Source organism: Galleria mellonella, unplaced genomic scaffold (genome assembly GCF_026898425.1).
Source record: "Galleria mellonella isolate WM207_F2 unplaced genomic scaffold, CSIRO_AGI_GalMel_v1 utg36, whole genome shotgun sequence".
Lineage (NCBI taxonomy): Eukaryota > Metazoa > Arthropoda > Insecta > Lepidoptera > Pyralidae > Galleria > Galleria mellonella.
In genome coordinates this window covers 5,576,840-5,589,093 of record NW_026442086.1, presented here as the reverse complement: position 1 = coordinate 5,589,093, position 12,254 = coordinate 5,576,840, and the positions used below count along the sequence as shown (strand labels likewise).

Sequence of the window (12,254 nt, the reverse complement as noted above, 5' to 3'; positions counted from 1 at the left end):
AATAAACAAGTATAATTACTAAATATTAATACAAATTACTTCCAAGTTACAGTATAATATACAGTATCTTGAAAGTGTCAAATAAGAACTTCTGTTAATAAATTGTGTTGTATGTCGACCCCCACAATCAGCGGGTCTACCATGAAATGAAATTCCGAAATTTCGGACTTATTTTCGTGTTTTTGTTAATACCAAAATCGGATGAATAAATAGAATTTAACATTTCGTTCGTCATACATTCTATCATAAAAGTCCAAAGGAACAATATTTTAACATTTTTAATATTTCCAAACGGCATGTATTATGTAATTTTAACATCAAATTTGTGTTTCGTTCGGCTCCGAAATTTCGGAAAACACTTCATGGTAGGCCCTCAGTATTCGGTTATGTCGACCCCTGGGAATCCAACTTCGACCCCAAGGAGCCGATATCGACCACTCTAGGAATCTGCTCTCAATGATATAGAGATAAGTAATATTACAATATAGAAGGAAAATTTGGGTCGCAAACCGAAGCAAAAAATGGTCCATGCGTTCGAAATTGCGTTTCTTCGAGCGTTACGCAAAAAGTTCTGAATAGATTTTAACGGGGTTTTCATTCTATAGTTGGTATAATATTCATCTCGGAACAAAGTACTATAACTAATGGATATTGAATGAATATACATACCATGTATATTATGTTTTAATCAGCTTTTAAGAGGAGATATTTTTTGTCTATGCGGATATGTACTATTATATCTAAATCTGTTTTAATATATTCTTTTATTCAACTTAGAATGGCAAATAAGCAGACGGCCCACCTAATGGAAAATGGTAACCGTCGCCTAAAGACATAAGCCTAAAAGCATAAAGACATAATGTTAGTAATGGAGACTTTGCTAGCAATATACTCAACCAGGTCGACCTCCTCGCGGTTCTCCCTGAAAACTATCATGGTTAATTTCTGATGAATTCTTCATGATGGGCTAACTGGCCTGTTTTCATTCTCATCTATCACAAAAACATGTCTATAGGCGATGGTTACCACTTTCCATCAGGTGGGCCGTCAGCTTGTTTGCCATTCTAAGTTGTATAAAAAAAAATATTGGTAATAATTTAGTATTTTTGAAATGAGTATATTTTTTAAAATAATTGAATGGTAACCATTACACCATAACACAGGCGGGGTTACCATTACATTATCACTCATTAAAAAAACATAGACGCAGTATAACGCACCTTTACAAACCATCCTGCTGAATTCCAAGTGTATTTATCACAATGGACTAACTGAGATATTTTTTCATTTACACCTATCATCCCCAACTGGTGCCCTGCCAGCGTATACCGTTAGCACAGGCGGGGTTACCATTCCATTATCATCCATTAAAAAAACATAGACGCAGTATAACGCACCTTTACAAACCATCCTGCTGAATTCCAAGTGTATTTATCACAATGGACTAACTGAGATATTTTTTCATAATTATCATCCCCAACTGGTGCCCTGCCAGCGTATATTAGCACATCGGATTTAATATTATAACTCATTAAAAAAACATGAGTTCGTATAACGCACCTTTACAAACGATCCTGCTGAATTACAAGTTTATTTATCACAATGGACTAACTGAGATATTTTTTCATTTACACCTATCATCCCCAACTGGTGTGCCAGCGTATACCGTTAGAAGGCATAGGTTACTTTTATCATCCATTAAAAAAACAATATATTTCGCACCTTTACAAACCATCCTGCTGAATTCCAAGTGTATTTATCACAATGGACTAACTGAGATTTTTTTCATTTACACCTATCATCCCCAATGGTGCCCTGCCAGCGTATACCGTGCACAGGCGGGGTTACCATTCCATTATCATCCATTAAAAAAACATAGACGCAGTATAACGCACCTTTACAAACCATCCTGCTGAATTCCAAGTGTATTTATCACAATGGACTAACCATGGACAGCGTATACGACAGTACGTATAAAAGTTTTTTAAAAATTTTATTTTACAATTATTCAGGTCAATTTTATCCCATTCAAAGTACTCCCCTGTGACATGCGTTGCCATTCCACTGAGGACTCCTTGAAAGTCCTCTGGTTGTAGGTTTCTCAGCTGCCCCGTCGTAATCTCATTTATGTCCCCCAAATGCCGCCCCTTTTGGTTTTTGGGAACAAGAAACACAGCAATGCAAACACAACTACTTTCGGTCACCGTTGAAACACGAAAACTCACGGACAACAAGCAGATCGATCTTGGCGCAAATGTCTTTCATCTGAAGTAGTGATTATTTTGACCACGGTTTTGCCTTACGTCCGCGTGGTGATTGTGTCATTATTCCTTCTCATCTTCAGGATGTAAGAGACGTTAACATGATAAGCGATAAGGCGGTGAAACATAATAGGTACTCAACGCCAAATAAGGGAATAGCTATTTCCGAATTCGTCATCAGTTTGGCTTTTCGCTTAAGTTTTAATATGATAATCTGACTAGTCGTTGCAATGCAATATTGTATGCAAATTTCAATGTTTCTTCTAAAAATCTTACTTCAAATATTGCGAATATTAAATAATTAATTTTTTTTTCATCCATTAAAAAAACATGAATGATAATGCAATTTATCTAATCTACCAGTGTATTAAAATAACCACTAAAATGTTTAGCTGTATCTATATGTTGGTAATCCTATAAATGTGAAAGTAAATAAATTCGTTACCCCTTGCGTTTAACGGCTTAATCGATTGCATTGAATTTGGTATACGTGTACTGTGTGGGATGTGGAAGGACATAGGTTACTATTTATCTCCATTAATCAATATATTTCGGTCACACGAAGTTCGCATAAAAGTTTTTTTTTTATGCAACTTAGAATGGAAACAAGCTGACGGCCTACTACCTGATGAAAAGCGGTAACCGACGCCTATAGACATGACCCATGGACATAACAGAGTATATTGTTTCGTCCAATGATACTGATAATCCGCCATTCCTAGGACTCAATCCCTTCCCCTGTAAATTAATAATTTAAACCGAAACACAGCAAAAAAAAAAAAACACGAATAGGAAAGGTACACAAGCAATATTTTGAAAGTCTAAATTATTTTGACTTATTACGTCCGCGTGATGATTGTGTCATTATTCCTTCTGACATCTTCAGGATATAAAGACGTAATAATAAGCGATAAGGCGGTGAAACATAAAAAAAAAATAAGGGAATCAATTGTGAGAAAAATCAGTTATTTTCGCTTAAGTTTTAAACGATAATTTATATCGTTGCAATGCAATACTGTATACAAATTTATATCTTTCTTCTAATACATTATAATATTGCGAACATTAAATAATTAATATGCCCATTAATTAATCTCTTTCCGCGTCTAGGGAAGGTAGATAAAGTTTTGTTTGAGAAATCAGTTTAGGATGAATAATTTATACCTGAAAAGGTAAAAGCCCTTAAAATAATAATAAAAAAAAAATTAATAATTGTCTCCCACAAAAAAAAAACTATATATGATGAAACCAGTTATTTTGATCTAAAATTTACTATTACATTGATGGGCATAAAATGTGACACTTTTGTTATATAAATAATAATTAATTCACACAAAAAAATTTCAATTGTGAGAAAAAAGTTATATTGATATAAAAATTAAACTACTGCATTGATATTGAAAATATTTCTGTGGGACTAATCTGTAAGTATATCCTTTCAGATAAGAAAAAAAATTTTCTATATAGGTTTACAACTAATAGTTTTACGAGGTGATAAACATAAAAAGAAACATATGGCTGAATTGAAAACCATCTTTTTGACGTCGGTTGTAAAAAAGTAAAAAAAATATTTCAATTATTTTTAAGGTAATGTGTTTGTTTACATACGATATAGAAGGTTGCTTTTAAAAGCTCTATATCTATCTGTAAACAGATTTTAATTAAACAAAAACCATTCCGTTTTAATCTGCCATCAAATGAAATAAAAAAAAGTCATATTGAAATCTGTCAATCCATTTGGGGGTTGTGATGCCACAGGTAGATAACGCATAAAAACATTTCAAACATGTACCTAATAACTCACTTTTCAGTTGGGAGTTAGTTTATAAAAAATATAAACACACTACTACTATAGTATAAAGTTATACTATAATTTCAATTTTTAAATGTCACTTAAAAAAAACACATATATTTCAAGTACAGAAACTGTAAATTTGGCAGATAAATTATAACTAATGCATGCATACTTAGAGTACAAAATTATTCAAATAACATTATTTAATATATATAATTATTTTTATAGCTTCATTATACTTTATATATGTTGTACAATAAATAATATATTATTATATTCACATACAATGTTCATATCTTCTATAAGGTCCAGTGTGTTATAAATTACATCCTGTTGTTACCTATCGAGTAGTGGCCCCACTGAAAATCAGCGCTGTAGCACCACGCTGCAGCTTACGCTGTGTGGGGACCATTTCAGCTGCTACCATATAATTTTATTATTTTAATGTAAATTTTTTTAATTAATATTGTTGTATTGTAGCTGTATAAATGATTTATTATTTATTATATTTCACTAACGCATTTGCAAGTGATTTACATTTGGTATTTTGTAAGTGAGATCGATGATAGCGTCATAGTGAGCTTAGGTATGTGTGTCGCCATTATTAGATATAACATCTACTTATCACCAATTTTTTTAGTTGGAAGTTAGTCTATAAAAAATATAACCACAGTAATGCTATATTGTAAAGTTAAACTCGTATTTCACTAACGCATTTGCAAGTGATTTACATTTGGTATTCTGTAAGTAAGATCGATGACGGTACCATTTTATTAACGGCCGTAGTGAATTGAAGTAGCAATGCTGCCATTCTTAGGAATATACTTTCAGTTTTCTAAACTTATTCCAGTTTACCTGTTCATTCTAAAAGTTAATCATCGTCATCATCATATCAGCTCTTAACCGTCCATTGCTGAGCATAAGCCTCCCCCTTGGGGGGTTTTGTCAGTAGTTGCCACGCTTGGCAGACTGATTGGCAATCGCAGTTAGGCTTTAGAGATGTTTTAAAAGGGACGCTGCTGCCCATCCCTCCACCATTTGTCGTCTCTTACGACACCCACGGGAAACGAAGGGGTGGCCTATTCTATGCCTCCATGGGGCTATTCTAAAGTTTACAGATATGAAAATTAGATGAAGTGAAAATGTAAGTGAAGTGAGTTCAAAATAAAAAAATGAACCTTTACAAAATGGGAGGAAAGGGATTGGTAGTAATGGAGACTGAGAATCCTATTGCAAGCAATATACCCAATCAGGTCGACCTCCTCGTGGTCCCTGGAAACTATCATGGTTAATTCCTGATGAATTCATCATGATGGGCTAACTGGCCTGTTTTCATTCTCATCTATCACCCTTCACTGGTGCTCCGCCAGCGTATCCCGTTAGCGCAGGCGGGGTTACCATACCATTTTCGCACATAAAAAAAAAACCTTTACAAAATAACATAGCTTACTATATTACAGAAATAAAATTACTTTGGATTAGTGAATAGCAATGGTTACTAGCTAGTGAATATAGCTCAGTAACTACTATATATATGTCCTTAGTAAATCCTATTCGCTTCAAAACTTTTGACTAAGCTTAACGAGCGTTATTCAGCGAAAATAAAGTGGACCGTCAGCTCAATATATGAAATATACACTACATACGTCACGTTGAATATAAAAAATATCTAGGGCAGGAAAATAAAGAATACCTATATCGCCGTTCCTTTCTTTAACAGGTCCCGATGTTTGCTTTTATGTAATACTAGTTTTTACCGTCGACTTCGTCCGCGTGACCGGATACGTTTACTTAGCGGGTTAAAATGTAGTCTATATCCTTCTCCATCCCATATAGTATTATTCCGATTTTATTCTGAAACTCCTTTTTCAATTAACCAATTGTGAATATATGTATTATTGTATTGTAAAAAAAAAATTATAGTGGACACATTAAAATATTAAATATACGAGTACAATAGCGGACTTATCCCATAAAGGGATGTCTCACAGTCAACCTTTGAGAAACTGTAAGAAAACTGTAGAATGTGCAAGGATAAAGACCGTACAGCTAAAGAAAAACTCAATAATATCTTTTTACATTTAACATATAATACAATAAAAGAGAACTGTATACACCTACCTATGATGTAGGTATGTAAAGAAAATTAATATATAAATACATACCAGAGAGAGACTTTGTACAAAAGTTATCACCGGCGCCGGTTATCACTTTCCATCAGGTGGGCCGTCAGCTTGTTTGCCATTCTAAGTTGCATAAATGTATTTGAAGTCGGCAAAAATTCCATAATATGGCATGCGCTACCCGAACGGTTTGAAATAAAGGAATAAAATCTGTAGCAAAAATTATCTTTACCTTTAGTTTTACAAATATATATATATATATATATATATATATATATATATATATATATATATATATATATATATATATATATATATATATATATATATATATATATATATATACACCATATATCTAAGTTTAATATTTCAGCCAAAGGATGGTTTTTTATGTTAAAAGTAAAATACATTTTACACGTCGTTTAGTTTACGCGCTAAAACATCAGTTTTATTGTGTTGAATAGTGTAAAAGTTACACAAACAAATATTGCACCCGTGCGAAGCCTGGCCGGGTTGCTTGTTTATTTTACTAAGGTTTTTGACGAGGTCCGTGATCCCTGTAAATATACTTTTTGTTAGACACCGTCTTCAACTCTTTTTTTTTATCAAAATCAAGTCAATTCCCTCAACTTAACTCAATCAAGTCAAGTCCTCATTGCGTTCTGATAAAATAAGCATACAGTCCGTCTGATGGTAAATGGGTACTGTAGTCTATAAACGCCTGTATTATAGGGGAGTGTAATATCTTACAATATCTAATTATTAATATCTAATTATTTCAGTTACAATAACTATATGCTGGTCCATCAGCGAATATCTTAAAAGTCTGTTATCCAAAAAATAATATTGCATCACAGATTTTTAACATATTCGAAAACAGATATCCGATAGACAAGGGATGACCTTTTTCCGCTACGAGTGTCCAGAGGAACCCAATATATAGATATCGGATCGTTATGCATATTACCCATGCCTAAATCAGTAGGAGCCATCATAATAATTATTTCACAACATTTTGATAAAGATATCTACTTTATCAAATCAAAATCAGTTCGTATTCCGATTCACAAGAGTGGTCTTTTTTTTAATGGGTGAATATAGAGTGGTAACTCCGCCTGCGCTATCGGTATACGCTGGCGGGGTACCAGTGAAGGGTAACAAGTGAGAATGAAGGCAGATCAGTCGGCCCATAGTGACCAATTGAACAAGAATTAATCACTATGGTTTCCAGGGGGAACCGCGTGGAGGTCGACCTGATAGAGTATGTTGCATGCAATGGGGCTGTCAAATTTCATTACTAACAATCCCTTTCCCCCCACAAGACTGGTCTTGAAGCGTACGGAAATCTGAACAATAAGTACGTACCTATTAAGTACAGGACTACACGAACCGACTTTGAACTATTGAGGAATCGTGGGAAATCAGGCAAACAACTATGTATCTTATTGTAGTGTCACGAAGTTGAGTCGATTTAAAACAGCCCGTTTCCTTACTGGGCTCAGCCGGAAATAGGACGAAACGGTTTCGGATGTTTTGTAACTATGATTGGCGGTACACAGTTATGACTGAACAAGGAGGCCTTATCTTTAAACTGTGGCATGGAGATCGTCACGTATGACGTGTACTTTAATATACAGTGTAAATTCGAATTCATTTAGTATTATTTTAAGAGTTTTTACCAATGTTTCTGAGTCGTAAATTAAATTTTATTTGAAAAAAATATTAGTTAAGTTTCTTGCTCTTTCTTCTCAGCAGATTTTTTTATATTACTATGGTGGCAAACAAACATACGATCCGTCTAATGGTAAGCGGGGTCCATAGTCTATGGTAGACTATGGACGTCTGCAACACCAGGGAAGTTATGTGCGTGCTACCGACCCTTAAGAAACCTTAATACGTCCTTTTTAAAGAACCCCATATTGTAGTCTGTAGGCAAAGCCTCGGAAGGAAGATCATTCCACAACCACGACACATGTTTGTGTGAAGAAGTTCCTCTGAAACCGCATTTTGCGTGACCATTCTGGTTCTAATGTGTGAGGATACATTCCCTAGCGATTACGAGCGCTGCGATAGTGAAAGGTGGTCGTAGGCATCATATCGAAGTTCTTTAGAACATAATTGCATTCCGTAATAGGGAGTAGCAGATTATGGTACCAACACGCTTCCGCGATGTGTAGATATCATATGTTATATATATTATTATATGTTATATTATATTACTTAACCTACCAAATTTCAGTTATTTTTTTTATGGATGAAAATGGTATGGTAACCCCGCACGCGCTAACGGGATACGCTGGCGGGGCACCAGTGAAGGGTGATAGATGAGAATGAAAACAGGCCAGTTGGCCCATCATGATGAATTCATCAGGAATTAACCATGATAGTTTCCAGGGGAACCGCGAGGAGGTCGACCTGGTTGGGTATATTGCTAGCAATGAGATTCTCAGTCTCCATTACTAACAATCCCTTTCCCCCCACCAAATTACAGTTATTTTATTTACACAAATAAGCCTGTCTCTTTCTTCAGGGTTTAGTATATCTTCATGTCAAATTTCACTAAGTTATGAAGGGAGAAAAGGGATTGTTAGTAATGGAGACTGAGAATCCCATTGCTAGCAATATACCCAACCAGGTCGACCTTCTCGCGGTTCTCCCTGGAAACTATCATGGTTAATTCCTGATGAATTCATCATGATGGGCTAACTGGCCTGTTTTCATTCTCATCTATCACCCTTCACTGGTGGTCCGCCAGCGTATCCCGTTAGCGCAGGCGGGGTTACTATACCATTTTCACCCATCAAAACAAAGTTATGAAAACTAAGCAGATAAACGGATAGTTAAACATTCTTCCTCTTATTGGAGTCAGATCCATGGAATAATGTTGTTATGGATGAATTTTTAAACGTTTACCTAGTTCTTGCTTTGTAATTGTTTATATTTAATTGTTAATACAGTAAAAATATTTTAGGTGAAAGCTATTTAAATTATTTGAGTCAATCCCTTTTTCGCTCACGCAATCGTATTACAACCGTATTACAATGCAAAGAATTAATACATTGTACAATAATGTGATTTATGGAACAATAATGTCAACATTCCTTAACTCTGTGTAACGAGCTACTTTATCTATGTCCTTAAAATTTTTTGCTACCATTGTTTTTCCAATCGTCCTCCGTAACATACAATAGGGGAACGTGCTTTTCATGCGCGTACGCTCTACAAAACTACAAATATAATCGTAAGTAATAATAAATACTATTATTTTATTTAGAACTTTAAGGGAATAGAAACAAAAATTACAATGACCGCAAATAGAAATCGTGTTAAGGTGCGTTTCGGTGCGGTGCACATAGAGTCGGCAGTGAAGCGACCACCAAGTGTGGTTCCGGTGGGGTCGATCACCAGCGGTAGTGTGTTCGGGCCTTTATACATCATTCGTAGGCAAAGACGCGCGCGTACTGAACGTACTGTTCCGCGCCATAATTGTGTTCGAAGTTTAAATCGCGATGTGATTTGTTTTTATATTTAGAAATTTAAAAAATATATGTAAACTTTTTAAAATAAATAGCCAGTGATTTAAAAGTGACTGTGACTTTATTTAGTTAAGAAAAGAATAATGCGATTTTTTGTTTCTGTAATAAAGTAAAAAGACACTGGGATAATGTTCGATACTTATTAATTAGGTATGAATTGGTGAAATAAATAAGAAATCATGAAAATGAAGATGATTTGGAATTACATCATGGTTTCGCTGATGTTGCTTTTTATTAAAAATATCGGTGAGTAATAAATATATTAATTAACTATATAATCTAACTATAAAAAAGGAAGTGTAGGCACTATATTTATATTTTTTGTGAGTTCACAGATGAATTAAAACATTGTATCGAGTTAAAAAAATCTTTACTATTGCAATTGTAAATATCGTTAACATTTTTTTTTCTGAAGTCTTTAGCAGGTATTCAAGTACTCGATCAGCGATTAAACAGCTACGATAAAAAAAATGCACGTTTTTGTATCACGATAAAAAAATATACCTAGTATTTAAACAATTGATACCTTTCAAGAGACTTTGTATAAAAGTTCTCGGCATTATAACTCACATCTGCTCTACATGTGTTTCTGCTGTCAAGTACCTGTGATTCGGTTTGAAGGGTGGGAATAGCAGGATATGTTTATACTGCATTAAAATTACTTTGTAAAGAGGTGTAATGCCCTAGTTCTTCGGAATGGCAAAACATGAGGAGTAGCATGGATACATAAAAAACAGTATAGTACACACAGTGCATTGACTGTACTGATTTCTGTGTGTCCTTGGTACTGTCGATGTATATATAATACACTACGTGTAATATAATAATGCGAAGAACTGTATAAGTGGAGTGTGGGAGGCTAATAAATTTTAATAAATTATATCGAATCATAGGTAAGTCGACGATTTGGACCTTGATTGTAGAAGGAAATAGCCGGACCAAGCTTTAAATAGAGACGTAAAAGGGAGACCTTTGTCTAGCAGTGGGATATGACACGGGTATAAAATTACTTGTAAATAAAATCGTCATAGTCGTAGAATACTGACGGATCTGACAAATATTACATATATAGATCCGTCAGTATTCTACGACTATGACGAAATATTCCTAATGGAGTATATAAGAGGCATTTGTCTCTTATTGCCGTTGTGTTTGAATATAAGACTCAACAGCCCACATTTCGTCGAGCGTACTAGTAACTAATGTAATACGAGATTATCCTAGGTACTGTGACATGGACTTATTTGCTTTGTTGTTGGTGTTCCCCGTTATCGGAGAGTTAGTCAGTAAATTTCTCAGCACTTCAAAAATTGCCAATTAATTACTTTAAATCCTAATTACAAATTATAGACCATCGTTTCTGTTCCATTAATGTATCTATGAAATTAAATTTAAAATAAGTACTAATATTATAAAAATATTGTTGACACTAATCAGATAAAATTTTTCGGTTTGATCGTATTCAAATTTAGACAACTTTTTGTCGTTTTTCGGCTTAAGTGAAACTGAACATGTTTTATTTGGGAAGAATATGCAGTTTCTTTTGGTAGAAAAACTTTTATAAGATTTCATTTCACCCTGTATACAACAGATTGGTCTCAACTAATCCATTTATTTATACTTTATTGTACACTATAAATAATACATAAAAAATATGACAGGTAAGTAAATGTACAAAGACGAGCTTAAGTCTACTAGAGTTCTATAATATTATGAAAAGGAAAGATTTGATTTTTTTGTTCGTAATAGATAAACTCAAAAAATTACTTATCCGATTATATTCTTTCACCTATAGAAAGTTATATTATCAGAGAGTAACATGGGGTGTATTTTTTTTAAATAAAAAAAAAAAAAACACTTCATTTCTAGTAACACTGTTTACCAGTGGGAGACTGTACAAAAGTCGTTTGTTTGGGTAACTTTGTCCTATTCGTGTTTCTACCGTGAAGGAGTTGTGTTTGCATGGCTGTGTTTTGGTTTGAAGAATGGGATATGAATAGAATTAGAGGGTACAGAGGTATAAACACCTCAGTGTTCAACAACCTAGTGCTCAGAATTAAAAATGCATGGGGAGTATCATGGGCGAAACAGTATACTCTGTTATGCCCATGGTACTGTTCATATCTGAAGGTGACGGTTACCACTTTTCATCAGGTAGTCCGTCTGCTTCTTTGTCATTCTAGTCGAATAAAAAAAATTAAACTAGACTACTAAACTGACGTTCAAAAAATTTCTATTAGACTAAAGATAAAGTATGTCTTTATTCGTCTAAGAATTTACTAAACTGAAACATCGCCATTTATAAACCTCAAGGTGACGAATACAAAAAAAATACGTCTAAATTTACATCCTTCTCCTTTTTTTAAATCGGTTAAAACCCGCATGAAGCCAGGGCGCGTCGCTAGTAACAGATAAGCCATTTCAGTAATGTTCCAGGACATTAATTCGCGAACTGTAACACAACAGTGACTGGCCATCAGACTTTAGGCTGTATGTGAGCGCGCCTAAGCATTCATTGTTTTGCCGCCAATTTAACGAT

The 12,254-nt window shown here is 34.3% G+C and overlaps 1 protein-coding gene across 2 annotated transcripts in view; it reads left to right on the top strand.

The window, feature by feature from the left end:
• Positions 1-8,738: 8,738 nt before the first annotated feature.
• The window catches only part of LOC113515205 (irregular chiasm C-roughest protein), a 101,439-nt gene continuing 97,923 nt past the window's right edge, over positions 8,739-12,254 (top strand). The window contains exon 1 of one of the 2 annotated variants that reach the window (XM_052897459.1): positions 8,739-9,961. In XM_052897459.1, coding sequence (XP_052753419.1) covers positions 9,895-9,961 — 67 coding nt within the window. In that variant the 5' untranslated portion in view covers positions 8,739-9,894. The remainder of the gene's footprint in view (positions 9,962-12,254) is intronic. The other variant, XM_052897460.1, reaches the window with a different exon arrangement.